Here is a 22,584-nt window from a genome sequence, read left to right on the forward strand (position 1 = left end):
GACGGAGGCTCGAGTTTTCTTGCCGGTAACTCAGCTGCGGGTGGCCCCTTTGCTGCCAACCGGCAGGAAGTGAAAATCTGGTGTGTGTGTGTGTGTGTGTGTGTGTGTGGCGGGGGGAGGGTCCCTGGCCTCGGAGGCCGCCGGATGCGTCCCTTGACGAGTGAGGAGCTCGTGGCTGGCCCGGCAGATAGGACCTAATTTTTTATTCTTGGTCCAGAGCGGAGCAGCCCCTTCTAACTTGCCCTCAGAGTGACTAGGAACTGAGTTCTTGTGGATCTCACATTTTCAAGCCCCTATCTTCACCCCCATCCACCCCGTAGGAAAAATGTTTCCCTGGAGCCATTTTCAAATTAAAGAGGTTCTTTAAAATGCGAGTACATTTTGCATTTTTAAAAGAACTATCTATGTTGTCTTGTATTTGAACAGTACTTTTGTCTTCCTGAATATTAAGGTGTATCATCTAGGATCATTCCCTGTACCCTGGTCTGGGGTCTATTAACCTTACAAGTCTCTAAGACCCCCCAGTTTTGTACTCTGGTTAGAAAATGGATTTTGTAGATTGAAATAAATTGCCCTTTTTGAACTTTCCAGGCAATGTGATTTACTCAGTGTTTACCACTTTTGAATTTTAAATATGATCAGACATTTATCTGGTTTGTCTCCTCCCTATCCCCTCCTCTACTCCCTCTTTCTGTTTTACAAATATGTTTATACTTTTTTCATTCACAGGATTAAAAGATGACCTCGGAGCTGGAACAGTTATATTCTCATGTTAATGAAAAGATTGGCAATATTAAAAAAACTCTATCATTAAGAAATCTTGGTAAGTAAAACAGATTCACTGATTTTAGGTATAATATACATTTTTATTATTCCATTTTGAATAATGTATCTGGTTAAGTGAATGTATCTTATAAAGATAATTTTAGATTTCTAGTCTTTAAAACATTTCAGTATCAGTCTTGACTATTGCAGAGGATACACTGAATGATGAACTAAATACACACTAGATTTATTTATTTATGTTCTTCTGAGGCATACAGCCCAGTAGTACGTTTTGAAGGTGTGTGGCATCCATAGTTCTGGAACCTAATGGATACATGAAAAGGCAGGGGGAAGACAAATCTTGAAATGGAAAAGATCCACAAAGGAGGAAGTAGTTCGTAAGTCATGGCACAGCCTGCTTTGGAGTAAGCTTATCTCTATATATCATTGGAGAGCAGCTAATTGAAAATAAAGTTAATTTTAAGGAATCCATAAACTAGGGGTCATGCCTGTCTTTGAAAATATCCTGACATCCTGAAAAATTCAAAGAAACAGGTGATCCTTGCCAAGACTACTACCATCCAATGGAAAAGCAGGCTTGTAAAAACCCTAGGATGGTGTGTTCTTATTTACCAGCTGAGGCACTGTGTGACTTTTGGCTCTTCCCTGGAGTTAAAATGACCATGAAAGGTAAATGGTTTTTTTTTTTTTTTTTTTTTCCTTTTCAAAGTTTTATTGATAAACATATAGCAATGAGACAGTTTCAAATCAAATCGAAAGTACAGTTTCAACAAATAATACACTGCATATATTCTTCTTAGTGGTTAATAGCTATACAAGATGCAGACTTGTGATCCTACTTACAAACACCATTAGAAAAAATTCTATTCATTAAGAGAATGCAACTATATATCTTTCCCAACCACTTTGAATACACAGATACAAAATGGACATTCATAGTTATACCCGAAAGGTAAATGTTTTGAGTCAGTTCAGAACTTTGAGGCAGCCATTACATCACAACTGAAGACGCTAATGAGGCCTTCAAAAAGTTAGAAGGATAATGTCATATGCGTATTTGAAGTGAGAGGATGTATTCTGAGGGGTATTAATGGTACTGTGGTTTTTTTAGCATAAGAAATTTACACATTCACTTTATTTTTGGCTCACACTTCACATGCAGCAGTACCTCAGTTCAAGAATTTAATTTGTTCCACAATTTTGGGAAAGATGGCCATGTCTGTGTGCTGGAAAGATGGTCACTGTCCTGTATGTCACCCAATGTAGAATTCACAAAGACAAAATTTTGCCAAATGCTTTTGCCATGCTGTTATGTTGAGCTGTAGGGGACTCAGGTCAACAATATCTGACATTGCCAGTCAAGTGAAAGACCCAATACTATTATGGACTACTGGACTCTTTTGGAATATATTTTGCTGAGTTAACACACCTATAATATTCAAATGACGGAACTAAACAAATAAGGGGATACAGATGAATGTCCATTTTGTATCTGTGTATTCAAAATGGTTAGGATAGATATATAGTTATATTCTCTTAATGAATACAGGGATTTGTTCTAGTAGTGTTTATAAGTAGGATATAATGTCCACATCTTGTACAGCAAATAACCACTAGGAAGAGAATATGCAATGTGTTAATTATTGAAACTGTCCTACCAATTTGATTTGAAACTGTCTCATTGCTATTTGTTCTCAATAAAATTATGGAAAAAAAAAAAAGTAAAGCCATATCAATATGCTGAGCTGTAAAAGGCTCAAGTCAACAACTTCTGACATCGCCAGTCTTACCACTACTGTTATGGACTACTGGACTGTTTTGGAATATTTTGCTGAATTCACACACCTATAATATTTAAATGACAAAACTAAACAAAAAAAATGGGATAAAAATGAACGTCCATTTTGTATCTATATATTCAAAATAGTAAGGGTAGATATACAGCTATATTCTTGTAATTCAGTGAATAGAAAGATTTGTTCTAATAGTGTTTGTGAACAGGATATCGTGTCTGCATCTTGTACAATGAATTACCACTAAGACAACAGTATGCAATGTATTAATTATTGAAACTGTCCTACTAATCAGATTTGAAACTGTCTCATTGCTATTTGTTTCTCAATAAAATTATGGAAAAAAAACCCCCAAAACCAAATGCTTTTGTTTGTGAACCAAATTGTTCACGAACAGACGTGTGCATGAACAAGGTGCCACTATAATTTGGAGATCTGTAATACTAGATTCAGATGATCCTCCAAAATAGAGGCCTGGTTGAAACTGCAGACCTATTAGATTACTACACTGGACAATTGTTATTTTGTAGTTGGGGAAGGCAGTTTGTTTCCATAGCCTACTTAATAAAGCCTGGTAATTTGCACTTTTACTGCTGTAACTTTGTAGATGAATCCTATCAAAAGGAGTGATTTTGTTCAATTGATTGTATTACTGTACATTAGTAATGAAAATCCTAAAATTGAGGTGACTAAATAATTATCTTTTCTCTTCTTACTTGGTTATGAAAATTTTTTATTGTTTCATAAAATAAAAACAAAAATTGTTTGAGATACCAGTAGATAGGGAAGAGAGAACTATATCCAACTAGTTATTTTACCCTCTGAAATTACTCGCTGTAGGAACATCAGAATTCTTGTTTTAGTGGTTATAAGCTGAATGTCAAAGACAATTCACATTGCTCCATTAGATAAAATAATCCATGCTTCATTAGAATGATGAATAGTAGCAGGGCCAGGGGTATAGCTCAGTGGCATAAGTGCTTGCCTGGCAAGCACAAGGTCCTGAGTTTGATCTCTGGAATGGCAAAAAAAAAAAAAAAAAAGAATGCCTATTGTAGCACTTACTATGTACTTTTGCTTATGTTTGTAGTAGCCTTAGGCAGGTACTATTGTCTCTGACTTTCCACTAAAATCATATTAACTCTACAGCTTCCATAATCTACCGAAATGGCTGAAGTATGCTTTTATTTGTATGTATCTTGTTTAGTTGCTGGAAATGCAGAGGGAAAGATTTAATTGTAAAGGTAATTGTTTTCTGTGTTTTTGTTCTCTTAAATTATTACTTTTTGTATTTCTACGGAGGAAGGGACTCTGATGTTTTCATCAAATTTATGAAGCTAGAGAGGGGTGTTAGGAGGTTGGTCTGGGGAGATGATATGAAAACATGTTGGTGTGTTTTTGTATTTGGTACAGGGTCTACAGGGTCTCACTATGTAGACTGGACTCAAAGTGATCCACCTGTGTTGAGCCTCCCAAGAGCTGGGATTACAGGTGTGCGCCATCATGCCCAGTCTCAATCACGGTCTCAGCGCATCCCAGGGTTGAGGCTGGCACGGCATGCCCAGGCTCGGACCCTGGCCACTGTGTCTGCCTAAGCAGGCGCTTTAATCTGCTGAGCTCTTTGTCCGGCCCAAAAAACATGCTGCTTTTTATATGTCCTGCAATTTATTTTCTAAATATCCCAAAGTTACCACTATCCTATGACTTTGTACATTATTCTCTTCTGATTAGCAGCTATGAGTAGTGTAGGTGGTGGAAATATGAATTCCAAATCTATATCTGAATTTCCACAGAGAACGCTCATTCTTGCCCTCACTCCCTCCGCACACACTCCTGAGGCCAATCCAAATCATAAGCTTATTTCCCTAGTCTGTTTAGGCTCTTTCAGAACATACTTTCAGAAGCAGGATCCTGACCCCATTTGAGCTTCTCATTTCCAATCCCCTGTGTTTGAGACTTCAAAATCTGGGATCTTGTGCTCCTTAAGGTGAAGTATATCCAGTTGCTGAGGCCGAAAGCCTTTTCTTCAGCCTCCCTCGGCCCTCTGTAGGATGGAGATACCGCAGCATCAGCTCACAATGGTATTTCATCTGAGGATCCCTTTTCACATTGGATCCCTTGGAGATTGAATTCTAATTCTCAGGAAAGCTCAGCTAGGCCTGTAGAAAGGTTTTTTTTTTTTTTTTTAATACATATATTCAGTAAATGTAGATGTTTTATTATAGTGGAAAAATTTGCCAGGGACATTTTGTAAATGCCTCTCCCCAATCCTCTTCCATGGTACTTTAAATTGAGGTTTTTAGATTATCTATGGAAATGAGGACAGGACTGGAACATGTCCTTTCTCTACCCTCTATGTCTCTAAGGCTTGGCTGGCTATTCCAAGAGTTTTCATGAATTTTCTTATGTTATTTTACATATATGGTATATACTTAGTTTCCTACTTTGTCTTTTCTTGTAACAGGCCAGGAGCCTACATTGAAAACTATATTAAATAAAATAGGAGAAGAGATCATTATAGTAAATGAACTTCTAAATAAATTTGAAATGGAAATTCAGTATCAAGAACAAACCAACAGTTCCCTCAAGGTAATGTTTTTCTAATCAAGAAACAAAAGGCAACAAATAAAACTAATCAGCAGGTAATTTGTAAGATCTTTAAGTTTATCATTATAAACTTAAAGATTACTAATGGTGCAGAGTGCCATTTGGTTTTATGTTCCCCTTATAGTGGAATCTGGGGCTTTGGAGCTATTCCTGCTGACAGCCAGAGGAATTACACTTTGTAGGGAAGAAGAAAAAAGATTTTTTGAATCATTCTTGGTAGGTTTAATGTCAACAGATGGTACCCTAGGAGTGTGATGTATAAAGAACACCAGCCTTGGATGAGATGTGGATGCTCATTTTGGCTGTTCTTCCTACCTGTGTCAGCCTGAGTAAACCAGCTGGCCCCATTCGACTTTGTTATCCTTGGACTCCGTGAGGATTTTTAGCTATAGCAATGGGCATGCTTGGCCCTCTTGGAGTCCAGGATCTTCATTTCAACTGAACTGTTTGCAAGCTCTTTTTTCTTTCTGCATTTCCATATTTTTATATAGTATAAACATTCTCCAATAAAAGCCTTAAGGCATACGTGTGCATTTTGTTCTAAGTAATACTTCTAATTAATTTCAAGTAGTACAAGTTTTGTGTACTTCCTAATGAGAAAATACTCAGTCTGCACTGTAATTAACCTCATGCTGTTGTTAGAACCACTGAAGTATTCAATAGAATTGAACAGAGTAGCCTCTGGCCCCATTCAACTTTGTTATCCTTGGACTCTGTGAGGATTTTTAGCTATAGCAATGGGCATGCTTGTGCCTGTCTTACTCTGAGTCAAAAGTAAATTAGTGTCAATGAATATCACTTAGCTCTTCAAAAGAAAGCTGTCATAAATTAAAAGCCCATATTGGTATTTTTAATTCTAACCTACCCAAGAATACCCAGCATTTGTTGCAGGCCTAACAAATATTCAGGGGAAAAGTGAATGTCAGATGACAAAAATCCAAAAGCATAGAATATTTTTCTTATTAAATTTTGCACACATTCAGTGCCTCAAGTTCTAGTGAAAGTTAAGGGGAAAAAAACCCCACACAATTATGATCAAGAAAAAAATATTAAAGTGGAATATACAAATACTAGTGTGGAAATCATTCCATGCAGCACCGCATGCTTGTCATCTGTAAGGACGTTCTCGCTCTGGTGCTATCATACAGGTAACATGGAGAATGTGTGCTATTCAATAAAAACAACTTGCCAGGATGAAAAACAATGATCAGAAGTTTGTATCTGTTTCTTGGTTGCCTGTCAAGGTTAAAATATTTGGGAGAGACTTAAACCTTTAAATCTCAACCTTGCTTTGTAATTGTAATGCAATTATAGGGATTGTTTTCTAAAAATCCAATAGAGAAAAATGTATCCCCATCCAAAAAACAGCTCTAGAAGTCAACATTCTCCCCTCTCACCCCCGGGGTTGCTCATAGTCTTCCTTGTCTTACAATATCTTAGGACACTCACAGCAAGGAAAGGGGCTTATTCATGAGTATTTTAAAAAACTTTTAGGAACTCTTTGAATCTCTTGAAGAAGATTATAAAGATGTGGAACATATGAACGAAAACATTCCTCCCCATTTGCCTCAAGTAACAGTATCACAGAACTTGTAAGTATATTCATAATTATTTTTACTGTTTGGATTTATAAACCCATGAAAACAAACACCTCAAAGCCTTTTACTCAGTCACATACCTGCAGTTTTGTTGATTACTTAGTTTTTGTCACTTGTACCAGAAACAGTGTGAACGCGTCTTGACTAATTTTCTTATCTTAGATCTGCAGGACATGCCCCCCCCCCCTTTTTGCAGAACCAGGGATTGAACTTGGGCCCTTGCCAGGCAAGTGTTTATTCTACTGAGCCATCTCCCAGGCCTCTGTCCCCTTTTTTGAGAGCAGGCTCCACAGACTTTCTTCCTGCTAGTTCTGTCCCTTAGAGCAGTTTCTAAACCTTGGTTTCATTACCTTTTGAGGTCAGTTCTTTGTTGTGACAATGAAGAAGGTCTTCAGATGGTCCAAATGTCTTTTATGAGCAAAATTCCCTTGACCCTTAAGAACGATGGCCTTAGGGTAAGAATAAGCTTGATAAACTTCTCTTCTGAAAAATAGCCAAAGGAATAATAAGCCTGCTCTTCTTCTGTCCCTCACCTCCATCCTGGTTCTCTCCGTCTCTTCATTGGCCGTGTATGTTCGTGCTTGCTTTTCTCCCAGAGGCCCTAATGTCTGGCTTTTGGCTGTCATTACCACCATGCTCGTAAAACTGATTGTTTGCAGTTTGCGGAAAAGCCAGAAATCCTTTCTTAGACCTGATTTTGTTTTCCATATCTCACATTGATTTCTTCGTTTATTTTGAGATTGTGTTGTGCACCTTGGCTATGCTTTCTCGCCCATCAGCCCACATCCTGAGATGGCTACCTCTGCTTTTCTTCCTTCTTAAATTAGAGCCACTGTATTCCTGCTTACCTGATCCCAGTGTCAATGCTCTCAAATGTTCAGCTCTAGCCTTGATGTGATAGCTATTTCTGGGGATTTTGTGGCTTCCTTGGAATTTGTTGAGGGAATTTTTTCTCTTCAAACTTTGCAAGTCTAGGGCTGAACTCGCTGCCTGTCTTCTTACCTGTCCACCCAAACTGCTGCTCTTGTTCTCTTGTTACCTGGGCAGGGATGTGGCATCTTCATCCTGTCATGCTCTGCTAGCCATTGCCATCCATTCTACCTCTGCCTTGTTTTTATTGCCTGGCTCTGAATAGGATCTTCCATAATCTTTTTTCTTTTTCTTTTTTTTTTTTTTCAGAACCAAGGATTGAACTCAGGTCCTTGCACTTGCCAGGGAAGTGCTTATTCCACTGAGACATCTCCCTGGCCCCTATCTTTTTTCTTTATGACTTAAGAAGTCCTATGCGCTGTCTTTCAAGCATGGTGTTTTTCCATGTCCATATCTCTAGTCCTCTGACACCAAAATTTTAGCTCTAAACAGTGCTTTGAATAAATAAAAACATTTCATAGCTAGGTTAATTTATGAAATGTGCCACATATAGGAAAGTGGTTAAAATATTTATAAAAATTGAAAGATAATAAACCTCTACTAGTCAGGTTAAGAAACAGGATATTACCAATAGATTACAATACTTTTCCTAGTGTATTCTCCTTTTGTCACAGAGGTAATCACTCTCCTGGCCTTTATGATAATTTTGCCTTTACATAAAGAGAAATTGATTAAACTTGAAAAGTTGAAAGGCATACACAAGTCTTGGAATGTAGGAAAAGGGTCACTATAGTGCTCATGTTTGAGGGTCTCCAGGAGGAGCTCATCAGTGTCCTAGACATGATCAAGGTACTTTGAATTTTCCTGCAAGAAGAGGAGACCACTGGGAAAGGTCATGAGTTAATGGTAGGAGTCAGGGGTCATCAGAGGGTATCTGTCAGGGCAGACATTGGCTACCCAGCATGACTGTGACTAGGAGAACAGGAGCTCAGGATGGCCTACCGTCAGTCTCAGGACTGGGTCAAAGTGAAGTCTTTCTGTAGATTGAGATGGTGTTTTTCACTGGTACACATGGCAGGGCCTGTAGAAACAACTGGGAATTTCCTCAGCACATAATCAAGTTAAGTACAGGAAAAATTCATTTTATCCATAAGAGTCTGACATTAGCATTCATGTTAGGGTGACGGCACCTTCTCAGTGGACAGTTTTGTCAGCCCATAAACACTAGTGAGGCCTGGCTATGCTCTTTCTGGTTCTCTGCTGACATTTTGGGTTCTCATTTGTCATGTTTCCAGGGATCCTTTTGGGTTCTTCTGTGTTGGATCTACTGTTTTCTGTATCAGTGTCTTTTTTCTGAAAGCCACTATGGCAACAGAAGTCTGCTCCTTCCCTGGCACTTAACCTAGAACAGTGGTGGTAAAACTGCAGTACATGTGCTGCAGGGGGCTGTTGGTGCCATCACTGACTTAGAAGCTACAGCCTGTTTATAGACTTCATTACTAGTGGAACAGAGGTCATATTAGGCTTCTCATTCAATAAAATTGGGCAGAACGAATCCAAGGATGGCCCATAGTTATTACTAGCAATTGAAATGAGCGTGCAGTAGGCAATGATTAACAACCAGTGATAAGGTATAAGAAGTGGAAGATAGCAGATATTGTACATCGGCTCTATGGCAGTTAGAAGAGGTGCTGTTTGAGAGCTAAGATAGTTCAACTTTGTATATTCTGCCTTTCATGAGCCAGTGGGACTTTTGATGAAGATGTCTAGCATAAGCCAGGCATGGTTATTCACATGTATAATTCCAGCTACTGGGGAGGCCCAGCCTGGAACATAGGAAGTTCAAAATCAGCCTGCACAATTTAGTAAGACTCTTTCTTAAAATTAAAAACAAGTCTGGGCATGTAGCTCAGTGGTAGAACATTTGGCTACTTCCCTAGCATATATGAGGAGGTTCTATCAACAGTATTAGGGAGAAAAGTGTAATACATATCCTACATACACCATATTTTGGGTATGTAAGTAAATGTAGCTATTTTATTGAAGATATAAGGAAATTTTCAATATTCTTTTCATTATTAGGTCTTCATAGTGGAGGTGTAGGGGTAGAAGAAACGGTTGGATAAAAAATTATTATATCTGAAAGTTATACGTTGGATATTGATTATTTTCAGTTGAAAACATTTTTGGTATGCTGCTTTATTCTGACAATTATATACATACTCTACTCTGTAGGGTTAGTGGATCAGATCTTGATGTTGAAGAGCCAGTCAAAGTTGAGGAACCTGAACCCAAAAAGAAGCCTCCAAAAGAACAAAACATTGTTAAAGAAATGCTGTTTATATCTACTGATGAATTCAATGGAATTCCTTCGTGAGTATATAAGATAAATTTTAATGTCAAACTCTTTAGCAGTCAACGTAATAATGATTGTTTAAATTATAAGACTTGGTCATATGCTGTGTTCAAATATCCATCTTGTCTACAATACTTTTACATTGTACTGGGAAAATGAAGAGTATTTTTTTCTGTTTGAAATGCTTAAAATCATGATTTTTGTTTAGTTGTAAAAGCTCTGGAGTGTAGATAAATCAGATTGTTGCTTGTCGCTCTCTGGGACCTTTCTGTGATACAGAGTTACATCTCAGAAGTAACTTCGGTTTTGCTGTGGGTTTAAGTAAACTGAGTGTGACTTGTAGCTGAGAATTGAATGAAGAGTGTGTGTTTCCTTTTTATTTGTTTCTGGTACCACATGCTTGGTTGAGTCTGTGCTGTTATCTAAGCACTGTGACTCTAGGAGTTTCAAGTCTCAAGCCAGTCCAAAGTGAGCCTGAGCAGTTTGCCAGCTACTGTTTATTCCTGTGCTAGTTCCAGTGGTTTCTGCTCCTAGTACTATTAGTTTTCTCTTCCCTCTGGGCTCTTGGCCTGAGAATGAAGAAGAATGAAGTCCACAGACACAGCATCGGGGAATGAACCAGGCATAGTTTATCAGAAGAGAGCCTCTTTCACCAGCTGAGAGAGGCTCCAGAGAGGACACTGACAAGCTTCCCACATTCAAGGGTTTACATGCAGACTTTGGCGGGTGCTATGGCTTGTGTCTATTTGTCCCCCCCAAAGCCTCATGCAGTCATTGGGCAGACGTTAGAGTTTGTGATTAACTCATGATCCACTGGGATTATGGGTGTGAGTGCTGCTGGGATTATGGGTGTGAGTACTACACCCAGCCTAGGGTGGATAGTTTGAATGCAACATGAGGGAGACAGACTTGCTCTCTGTTGCCATCATTGCTGCCATTACTCTCATTTGCTCTTGCTCTTTGCTGCCACCACGAATGACTGCTTCCTGCCACATGACACTCTGCCTTGGAGCCAGCTGAATATAGACTGAAACCTCCAGACTGAGCTAAATAAACCTTTCCTTCCTTAATTATGAGCATCAGGTATTTTGTCCCAGCAATGAGTGAAAAGTAAACAGTGGGCTATTTAGGTGGGTACATGAGAGTGAAATGATGTAGTTGCTGTTTTCACTTAGGCCTCTGGTCAGAACAAAACTTCCCTTGTACCCCAGCTTCCTATAGCATATCTCAATTTACCCAGATTTTTGCCCTTGGAAACACTGTGGGTGCAATTTTTAGCTAGGCTTCTGATGTCAGGAGAACGGGTTTACCTTGTGCCTCAACTTCCCTGGGCAGACTTCAGTGAGCCACTTTCTCTTCTGTTCAGATTTTCCTAGAGCTTAGCTCAGTTTATTGAGGTCCTTGTCTTAATTGCTTGTTGTTTCTCAGTCTCCTGTTTTCATTAGAAAGCTGTGATTTTTGGTATTTTCTTGTTTCTCCACTTTTGGGGGAGTACTTTGGTCTGTAACCTCAGGTCTGTAACAGCTTTTGGAAGAACTATTGTACTGGTTTTCATTTTGTTCTTGTGAGGGATGGAATGATGGCTTTTTGTCTCTTTACATGTCAGAGCTCTACACCCTAGTTTTTATTTCTGTCAGTGGTACGTAAGAATACCCTTCTCCTCTTACCTTTGCCAGCATTACCTGCGGCTTTAGAAATTGTTTCCAGTTGGTCACTTGAAAGCTATCTGGCTATTTTATAATCCTGACTAATGATTGACATTTCTCTTTAATTTTTTTTTGGGGGGGTGTCATTTCCTGTATTGATAGCTTTATTTCCATGAAAATGCTTTGACACTTTGATGCTGTTCAGATTTGCTTATTGCAGTTGCTGGTTATCAGCTGAGTTAAAGGGAAGCTCAAAGGACTACAAGGAACAGTGAAGTAAAAGCAAGTGTAGACAATGCTTTTGTGAAGAATTGAAGGACATTGGAATAGCTATGGTAGAATATTCAATTTTTAAAGTAAGGAGTTATATAATAAATGAGATTAGGATAAACTTCTGTTTACTTATTTAAATACTGAAGATGGAATTAAAGTGGGAAATGTTGGCAGGGATAGAGGATGAACATTGAGAAATAAAGGGCATACTTGGGAAGACTGGGGAATTCAAAGCTCAGACTCTGTGTAGAACTGATTCAGTGCATCAGTTGCATTGAAAGGAATGGTCTCAAGAGTTTGAAAATAGTAGTTAGAAAAAGCAGATAGGCAAAACTGAATTTTGAAAAGAAAAATAATAAAAATGAGTACTTTTGGAAAGATGAACATTCTCCTTTAAATTCCTTTGTTGCTTTATGTTAAACAACTTTTTTTCTTTGGCAGAACCAGGGATTGAACTCAGGCCCTTGTGCTTACCAGGCAAGCGCTTATTCCACTGAGCCATCTCCCCGGCCCCCATTAAAGAACTTTTGATTCCAAACTGCCACTTCAAACAGAAACTCTTTGACAAAAGTTGAAGATAATGAACTCACAATTTATACTGAGGCAGATCATTGAGTTTGGTCTTGGTGTGTTCAAACCCCTCCAAACTCAGAATCTCCCATTGTTATTCTAAGACTAGACCTGTGGTGATAATAAGGACAGACAAGAATGAGATCCAGGCTGACAGGTGAAACTCAGAGTTGAAGAGAAGATGTTTGAAAGAATTTGAACTAGCCAATAAAAAAGAGCTCCTTACCCACTGGTTGTGCTTACATTTAAAGCTTCTAATGCTTTATATCTCTTGCCTCATTGTCCTGAACCAGCGGGTCAGTCAATGAAGGTCACATGGGAGAGGAGCGGGGAATTGAGGAGGGGACAAAGGACAGGAGACGCGAGAAATGGAGACAAGACAGGATTCTGATCGAGTCTCGTTTATTCAGGGGAGGTGCTGGGTATATATAGTGGAGGCATAGGGAAATGACCTCAGTGGGTAAAAAACGTGCGAGTAACTAGGCAACCGGGCTATGACAGGAAGTCCCACCTCCGGGGCATAGCAGGAGACTTAAGGGAAATAGGTGGGGTAAGAAGAATTAGGAGCTTAGCTCAGCAGAGGTAGGGGAAGAGGAACCCGGAAACCCACTTACAATAGGATTGGAGGCCTGGAGTTATTGAGCCTCCCACAGGTCCCTCTTTACTTTTATATATGTATATAAAATACGGCTTTTTAGACGGTTGATTCCCTTGAGGGGGTAGTGCCTGTCTTAGGTCGAGGCATCCTCTACATGGACCCGACTCAAACCTTACCTGTCATAGGAGACCAGGACGGCAAAAGGTCCCGTTCCTGTCTTAGGCGGTGAGTGGTGTCTCGTGTATGCCCCTCATTACCCATCTCTGGCTAGCTTGACCATCTCACCAAAGGTAGGAGAACTAAGAGGTCTCCGGACCTTCATCATCATAAGCTGGTTGTATTCCAGCGTAGTTTTCCCTTTCAGTCATCTTAAGCCTGTGGTAATGGACCTGAATAGGCTTCATCAAGGCCGCATCCAATTGTTGTTTAACGAAAGTCATCAGCCTATTGAAAAGACAGGGTCCTATTGATAAAAGTATTAATAGTCCAATCAAGGGTCCCAATAGGGGGAGAAGGTAGAGTAGTACTCCATTTCATGCGCTCCAGAAAGGTTTTCAAATAGCTCTCTTTTCCTCTAAAGATCTTCTTTAAGTCTCTTTATTTTATCTTGAACAGTAGTGGACTTGTTTGGGTAGAAGCAGCAGCGTTCCTGTAAAGCCAAGCAGATCCCTCCCTGCTCTGCTGTTAGAAGGTCCAAGCCCCTCCTATTTTGCAAGACTACTTCTGCTAATGAATCTATCTGGTCTTGGATATCTTGGATAGTGCCACACAGTGTTTGAACATCAATCAGCTGATTAGATAATTTGGTATAAGAATGTATGGCTACTCCCAACCCTGCTGTGCCTGTCCCCATGGCCGCCATGACTCCTAGCCCCACTAATAAAGGGATAAACTGGACTGCCCTCTTTGTGCGGCCCATAGCATAATCTAAACTGGGAAGGGGTAGGGGATCATTACCAGAGATGACATCAATATCAGGCAATACAATTGCCATGACACAGAGTCCTGTCCAGTTGTTAGGTAAATATGTGAAGGCTAAACTTCCCCCACATACAAATACGTGTCCCTTTTTTGGGCAAATAGGGCTACTGTAGTTAAGTATGTGATTGCAGCTGGTGAAGGTAACAAATCCAATATCAACAGTGAAGCTATCATTGTGGTTGCCTCCCTGCATGCAGGAAGACTTCCATAGGAGATAATTCCTACCCCCCCCCCACTCCCCCAGAGGGTGGCTCTGGCTAATGCCTGCCAGTCCTCGGGAGTAAGCCAATTGTCGGCCACAGTTTCTAAAATGGCTGTGGTGTATGGAGCCATGGCTCTGTATTGGGCAACCACCGCTTTTAGTTCCTTTAGTACTTTAAAATCGAAACTAGTGTAATGGTGCCAAATCTGTCCTTGAGTGCCTGTTGTTTCTGATACTGGAAATACTTCTGCCTTATCTAGATCTATGGGTGGGTCTAACAAGAGGAAGCTTTGGGGGATAGCGCCCCTCACGGGTGGCCTTTGAACACAGGGGTCCTTTGGTCCAGTTATACTTTCATTTTTGGGTTTTCCTGATTTTAATCTTTCTAATTGGATTATGAGGTCTTGGTGCTCGTTCTCTAATTTTATCTATTCTTTGAGAAGTTCAATTTTGCCTTTTAATTCCTTTCTGGGGTCAGAAGCCGAGCACGCCGAAGGAGGCGTGCTGGGATCAGTGCTATATGGCCTAGGGCGCTGAACCTCGGGCAGCCCATCTCGGTCCTGATACCGAGTGGCTTCCTCCGCCATTTCGTCCCAATCAACTTCATTATAATTGGCTTCAACTTGAAGAGGTTTTGATAGTTTGGGATATATTTTTTTAACTTTGAGCGTAGCTCCTTCTAAATCAAAGGGGTTAATTTTCTCCTCGGGCTATAATTTGGAATTTGGTGGTTCTGGCTTCCTGGTTTCGATTTCAAGATTCTGTTCCTTTACAGGAGGGCACACACCCTTAGGGGGTTCTTTGTCCTTTAAGATGAGTTTTACCTTTTTGTCCCTGTAGTATATTTTCACTCTTTTTTTTTTTTTTTTTTATCACATTAGCAACAACCGGGTCACAGTGTCTCTGGGATAAGATTTCATCAATTAGATTCCAGTAGGAAAAGGCCGTAACTGGGACCTTTTCAGGTCCAAAAGTCTCATAATAATCCTTAAGGGCATCACCAACCCTTTTCTATTGCCTCTGATCAATAGTTCCTTCAATAGGGAACCATGGGCAAACTTGTTTAATATATTCAAAATATTGACACAAATCCTTAATTTTAACCTTTACTCCTTGCGCCTTTAGTGCTTTGCTCAAACTTTCTACAAATATCTCATGTTCACTTAATGCCTGTCCCATTGCCGAAGAGAAGGGGGAAGGGGTTCCGTCTGCTTACTGAGGTTCAAACGTCGCAGCAGGCAACTGTGGCGCGGGCTTCTTTTACTTTCTCTCTTGCCGGCTCTCTCCGACGGTTCCGTCTCTGTATCCTCCGTACCAGATGCCCACACGTTGGGCACCACTTGTCCCGAACCAGCAGGTCAGTCAATGAAGGTCACCTGGGAGAGGAGCGGGGAATTGAGGAGGGGACAAGGACAGGAGACGCGAGAAATGGAGACAAGACAGGATTCTGATCAAGTCTCGTTTATTCAGGGGAGGTGCTGGGTATATATAGTGGAGGCATAGGGAAATGACCTAGGCGGGTAAAAGGCGCGAGTAACTAGGCAACCGGGCTATGACAGGAAGTCCCACCTCCGGGACATAGCAGGAGACTTATGGGAAATAGGCGGGGTAAGAAGAATTAGGAGCTTAGCTCAGTAGAGATAGGGGAAGAGGAACCGGGAAACCCACTTGCAATAGGATTGGAGGCCTGGAGTTATTGAGCCTCCCACACCTTGTGAGTCCTGGGTCTCAATTGTCATCTTCTTTCTTCTGGTTTTGTCTACTTTTCCTTCTTCTTTTTTTTTTAAACCTTCTTTACACACATAAAGAGTTTTTCAGTTGTATACTTGCTCAACATTTAAAATTTTCTTTCCTTTGAACACCTTAAAAATGTTTGATACAGTTACATTTTGCAGTTATTCAGTCTGTTTGAATTAGAATTTGAGACCTTATTCTAAGTTGTAGTGTTAATACTGTGTAGGTGTAAAGTAGAGATTAACGCATTCAGATATAATTACAGAAGGTATGCATTAGTATGTTGTTATTTCAATTTTTAGATAGTAAGATGTGTCTGGACTACTCAGCAGTTGATATAATTTTTTTTTTAAAGGGTACTTTTTTTTTGTATTTTAGGAAAGGGTCTACAGGGTATTCTGGGTCTCACTACTAGATTGGACTTGTAGTGATCCACCTGTTTACAGCCTCCCAACTGCTGGGATTACAGGCATGTGCCACTACACCCAGTCTCATTCGCCAATTCAGCATGCCCTGGGGGCGGGGCTGGCACGGGGCAGGCCTGGTTATCGAACCCCTGGCCCCTGCACCTGCTCGTAGGCGCTTTAATCCACTAAGCTATTTGGCCGGTCCTTTATAAAGAATGCTTTGATATGGTACCAAGGTACAGTATTTATGTTTTTCAAAGAAAGTAATTTGTATAATGATTTAAAAACAACTATATACTTTTTTACAGGTACATGAAATCCCGCTTAACCTATTCTCAAATTAATGATGTTATTAAAGAAATCAATAAAGCAGTAGTTAGCAAATACAGGATTGTTCATCAATCGAAGAAGTCTATGAACTCTATAACTAGAAATCTCTATCAAAGATTTATTAATGAAGAAACAAAGGATACTAAAGGTAAAATGATACTGTATATTTGCGTGTGTGTCACTTGTTTGGAGAATAATTAATCATGAGAAACCAAGCTTATGCTAGAAAATTCTAATGGAAGAATTTACTCTTCAACTATGAGTGATTTTCCAACTGGGGCAATTTGTCATGCTGAACATATTTTCGTGGTTATACCTGGGATGGGGACAGAGACACTACCTTACAATGCACAGAATAGCCCTGAGAATGTCTGCAGTGCTGAAGCTGAGAAACGCTGCTCCAGAGTCTATTATGAAACTCTACCCAATATTTTGAGAAGTAGAGTAGTAGTGCTAACAGTTGATCATGCTTTTGTAGCACATACTGGTACCAGTTAATGTGCTACAAGCCTTAGTCTTTATAATGTCCTTATCTCCCCTCTCAGTCCCTTTTCAGGGAAGGTTTTGCCATTTAGTTCAGGCTCGCAGTGAGCTCACTATATCTCCCCCACTGGGCTTTGATTCATGACTCTCTTGCCTCAGTCTCCTGATGGCTGCAATTACAGGCAGGGGCCACTGTGCCCAGCTTTCCTTATTCCATTTTGTAGTTTAGGCAGAGTGCCTACTTTATACAAGTCATCCAGTGACAGCCGCTATGAGTTCATTTCTGTTAACCTCTACTGCATAATACCTATGGAAAAATGAGTGGTTCAGGAGACACCAAGAGGTAGCTAGGGAGCTAAAGAGCTGGGCTGCCATGCTAAAATGCTACATGCTGTAATATGCAACTTCAGTTGATAGAATAATTATTGTTTTAGTAGGAACACAATTTCTTACTTTAATCGGATAGTGACAACAGTGATTAATGTCATTCGTATTCACAATTTAGTACCTTAAACACTTACCTTAAAAGTTGGTCTTAAAAAAGTTAGCTTTCGTATCTTTATTTTCAGGTCATTATTTTATAGTGGAAGCTGACATAAAGGAGTTCACAACTCTGAAGGCTGACAAGAGGTTTCATGTGATCCTGAATATTTTGCGACACTGCCGGAGGCTGTCAGAGGTCCGAGGGGGTGGACTTACCCGTTATGTCATAACCTGAGGCCTTGGCTTAACTGACAGGTAGTAAGGCATAGATGCTAGTCCTGTAATTATCTTACATATAATCTCTGGCTTTGAAGTGTTTATTCCTGTTTTTCACAAAAATAAAACCTTTTGAATAATGTATACTTTAAAATTTTACTTCCTTTTGGCAGTGGGGCTTTGCTGGATAGCTCAGTTGTTTAAAGTGCTGCTTGGGTAAATGCAGGCAGGCACATGGGACCGCGGTTCGATTCCCAGCTCCAGATGCTGTACCAGCTCTGCCTTTAAGGCAGTCTGAAGTAGAAACAATAACAAAAAAACCCTCCTTTTGGCAAATATTTATCTATGTGCCACATAAGGCTCTGTAGTTGACATGTAATGGAATTAAAAACTCATGTCTAGTTTTGTGTTTAGTGTACAGTGCTGCAGACCCCAATAAGATGGACACAGATATGGTATTAGAAGTAAGAGGCCAAGAAAATAAAGTCAAGGACACAAAGGCTCTTTGGAATGAAAGGTCATTAGTGTTGACATTCCATTCAGGACATTTTGGTTTACAGGTGGACTTGAAGTGGCCCTGGGGTGGTCTGTCCACCTGGTTACTGTGCTTTCTCACATGTCCTGCGGGAGCAGCTTGCCACTCACCGTCAGTTAAGCCAGTCTGTAGACTTCAACCTGTAATGAAAGTATATTGAGATGCTGTGATATTGTGGATTAATAAGAAATATGAGTTAGATCTTCATCTCCAGTTCCTTGTTCACAGCTCCTCAAAGCTTTGTAATATCCTGCTTTATTAGGGGTACTTCTTTTGTTCTGCTGGTCTTTGATCCTAATTTCTGACATGATGTAGAGCTCTTCAATCTCTTCAAATTGCCTCTTGGTAGGAATAATTTTGTTTGCATGAGATGATTCTTGGTGGGCTCCTATCTTGTTTTAGGATGGAGTTTGCAAGCCATGCCTAGAAACTTCTAATTGTTATTAACCACCACCACTACTACCAGCACCCCACCCCACCCCACCCCCGGGGACAGGGGCTGAAATTCAGTTAATAATCATCTGATGTGATGAAGCCATAAAATTTCCTATGCTGTGGAATTCAAAAAGCTTCCAGGCTGTGGACACATGGATGTGCTGGGAGGATGGTGTCCCTGACCTTTATGAGGACAGAAGCTCCTGTGCTCAGGACCCTGCTGGGCCTCAGTCTATGTGCATCTTCACTGGCTGCTTATCTGTGTCCTTCCTATTACCCTTTATAATAAACTGGTAACCATAAGAAAGGTGTTTCTCTGAGTTCTATGAGTCATTCTAGCAAATTATCACACTCAGAGATAGTGTTGTGGGGACCCTGACTTGTAGCTAAGTGGGACAGGAGTGTAGAAACCTGGGGAACCACTCACTCATCACAATTGGAGCCTTGTGGGACTGAGCCCCAAACCCATGATATCAGAATTAAAGTGTAGCACACTCAGATCATATCCAGGGTAGAGAATTGGTTAGTATGGGAAACACATAGACAAACACATACTTGGAGTCAGATTTACTACATGAATGATGTAATATAGAAAAAACAGGGATTTTCCCTGGTAACATGAACAGATGACAAATAATGTGACAGCGGGTTGATAGGATTTAATGAAAAAATGAGTAATTGGCCTGTAAGAATTGAACTGTGCTCTGTACACAGGGAGACTGTCTTTTATTCAGGGCTATGCCATATGCGTGGCGAGTACATCCCTGTCCTAGAGAAAAACAGTCATGCCAGCCCCCTGATGTAGCTAAAAGCATCACTGTGATAACCACAGAGTGCACTGTGGGCCCTGCATTATTCTTCTTAATTTATATGCAGGAAAATTTACTTTTTATGCCCTGATTTAAAATAGAAATAATGGCATTGTCTTTTGTTTTTACATCTTGCTTGTGATTTTTTTTTCTCTGAATCATTTTTCCTTCTGAAAAATATTTTCCTTGTTTAAAATATGAGTGGTACCATCATTAATCTCTATTTTGGTAGTGTAAAATCAATTTATTACGTTAATTTGGCTGTGTAGTTGATCAAATATTCCTCAAAGAATAACTAGAGCGTTAATTTTAAAATGAACTCTGTTGCTTGAATTTTATTTTCAAGCAAAATGAAAGACTTGTATTTAATTTCTAAATAACATTTTAGATGTAATTTTGAGAGAAGTTTGGAGTCCTGGCCTCTCCCTTCAGTTCTATTCTTTGCCTTTTCTGCTTTTCCCCTGTTCACATGAATATAGCCTGGCAGCTGATTCCATCTGGGCCCTGCAGAGCTTGTGGCCTGGTTTGCCACCTTCTGTTCTCGCTAGCCTGAGGCCCTGGGCAGAAATTGGCAGTGGGCACCTGGAACTTCCTACAGGCTGCTATGTATGAGGGACATTGAAAAGGTGCCAACAGCAAGTCGGAATGTTGCTGGACCCACGTTAGCTGCTTGCCACACAACAGGCCAGTTAAGTGAGGAGACAAAGAATTGAGCATGGACAATAACTATTCAAAAAGTTGGCTGGTAGAGGTGATGGAGAACTGTTGTTCCAAATCCATCTTGCCAGGGATCTGATTTAGAAGCAGTTCGTGTTGGTGGGCGGTCAGCATTTATAGACTGCTGCATACCTTCTCACAGTGGCTATGGCAATTTGTAAATTGATGTGTGAAATTTGGTGCATATTTCTTCTTGATGGCTTAGTTTCATGACATTTTCCAGGCCTGCAACTCTCAAGAACTGTGATAATTTGTCTTTACTGGTTGGTTTACCTACATGCAGTTGCTGATGTCACATAATGGGCCAGGATAGAGAGGGTGGCCGTCCAGAAAAGAAATGCAAATGTCTAGCGAAGGTAAATATGGGTCTCTGATGCTCAGTTTCGGGACTTCACTAAATATGAACAAGGTCCCACCTGAGGACCACATTCTAGTTGCCTAAGCACTCCAACATGGCTACCTATCCAAAGCGCTAGTTTTATAGATTAAAAAACAAGGTGTGTCATTACAATTACATTGGCTGACAAAAGTAGTACAAATGGTTCCTTGCTCATATGTATTACATATTCCAGAAAAGAACTGTTGTAGACTGGAAAAGGCTTTAAGCATGGGTTATGTATTATCTTTATACTATCAGGGAGCTTGTGACCACTCATGTCAGAATGACCTAGGTGACTTGTGCCTGTGTTTCTTCTGGCTAAAGAATTTTGTGGCCTCCTTTTTATGACACTTGAAGTCCTTTCTTGTGATAAAATCTTCCATTATAGGTTCATGTTTTCTTGGAAAGTTGGTTATTTATGCAGAGAACTTTTTTTTTTCTTCTAGAAAACATGGGCTGGTTAAAAATAATCATGGGAGATTACCACCTTGGTCTCCCCTTACCCCTTCTAGGTCCATTTTGTCCCCTTGTACCTCTTGGAGTGGCTGTCCCTTGGCATGCTCTGTTCCCTTGTACCCCTCTGTGGTTCTCTCCTAGCTCTCCTAGGTGTGCTCTGTCCCTCATTCCTCGCCAAGGTACATTCCGTCCTCTGATCCTCTCCTGGGCATATTTTGTTCTCATCTGTTTCTTGGGCCCATTCTCTCAAAGCTATATTCTGTCCCCTTTCACTCTCCCAGACTGTGTGTCCCCTCACATTGTTTTGACTTCATCTTGTCCCAGTCTTTGGGCTGCTTTTTTGTCTCTCCCAGGTGTCAGGCTCTGGCCTGGATGGCACCTGCTTAGGTGCAACCTCTGCAGCTCCAGCTTCCAGCCCAACCCACCTGGATCCCTGGAGGTTCTGGCTCCCCCTACTCAAGGAATGAAGCACCTGACAACAGGGTGTGGGCTTTGGCTTCCCAGGAAGCTGCTGAAGGGGCCAGGTGATAACTCAGCTGTGTAAGAGTTTGCTTGTCAAACGTACATTTCTTGGTGAGAATTAGGAAATGGAGCTGGCAGATAAAGTCCTTGCTCTTCTTTCCTGAGGGGCTGTTCCAGGGTAGTTTTCTAATCTCTGTCCAGGTACATCCTATGTGGCTGAATAATTCCCTGTGTTGCTTTCATGGTTCGTGGAGCTGTGATTAACTGAGGTGTGTTATGTTTCCCAGTCTTACTTCTTTCTTCACTCTTCTGGGCATGTAACTCCCAAGAAAGCATTTGCCTTGCCTCTGGGGAACTTGTGCTATGATAAAGTGTGTAGATCTTTAGCTCAGCATTTCCTAAATTGTGCATCTTGAATAGTAGGTTCTCTCAGTATAGTAGACAGTTTTATGTTTGCACCACTTCTCAGGTTCTTGAAACAGAATCTTGTTATGGAGTTCAGGCTGACCTTGAACTCATTTTGTAGCCCAGGCTCGCCTTGAACTCACAGCAGTCCTTCTACTTCAGCCTCCCAAATGCTGAGATTATAGACATGTGCTACCATATCTGGCTTGGGTCCTTTATTATGTCTTTTTATATTACAGATCTCCAAAAGAGACAGGGTATTTGTTATTTTTGTTACTTATTTAATTATTTTTAAGGAATATATATCAGTATCTCTTATAGACAAATGCTCCATTAAATACATTTTGGGGACCTTGATATAAGTCAACCCATTTTAAAACCATGTTTATTTTTATAAATGAAGTTCAGTACCACAGTCTGCAATTGGAAAATATATGTATGTAAAAACTTTGA

General features: G+C 40.3%; 1 protein-coding gene across 2 annotated transcripts; it reads left to right on the plus strand.

Annotated features, from left to right (window-relative positions):
- Ska1 (spindle and kinetochore associated complex subunit 1) lies at window positions 1-18,035 on the plus strand. Of its 2 annotated transcripts, none has more exons than XM_004623654.2 (7): window positions 1-80; window positions 730-823; window positions 5,044-5,168; window positions 6,681-6,778; window positions 9,890-10,027; window positions 16,730-16,899; window positions 17,804-18,035. In XM_004623654.2, exons 2-7 carry the CDS (start codon window positions 739-741, stop codon window positions 17,950-17,952), a joined length of 765 nt encoding a protein of 254 aa, XP_004623711.1. In that variant the 5' UTR covers window positions 1-80; window positions 730-738; the 3' UTR covers window positions 17,953-18,035. The 2 variants fall into 2 exon arrangements, with proteins under 2 accessions (XP_004623711.1, XP_023571533.1); XM_023715765.1 differs by having other exon boundaries at window positions 1-25.
- The last annotated feature ends 4,549 nt before the right edge of the window (window positions 18,036-22,584 follow it).

This window comes from Octodon degus, unplaced genomic scaffold (assembly GCF_000260255.1).
Source record: "Octodon degus isolate 3935 unplaced genomic scaffold, OctDeg1.0 scaffold00003, whole genome shotgun sequence".
Classification (NCBI taxonomy): Eukaryota; Metazoa; Chordata; class Mammalia; order Rodentia; family Octodontidae; genus Octodon; species Octodon degus.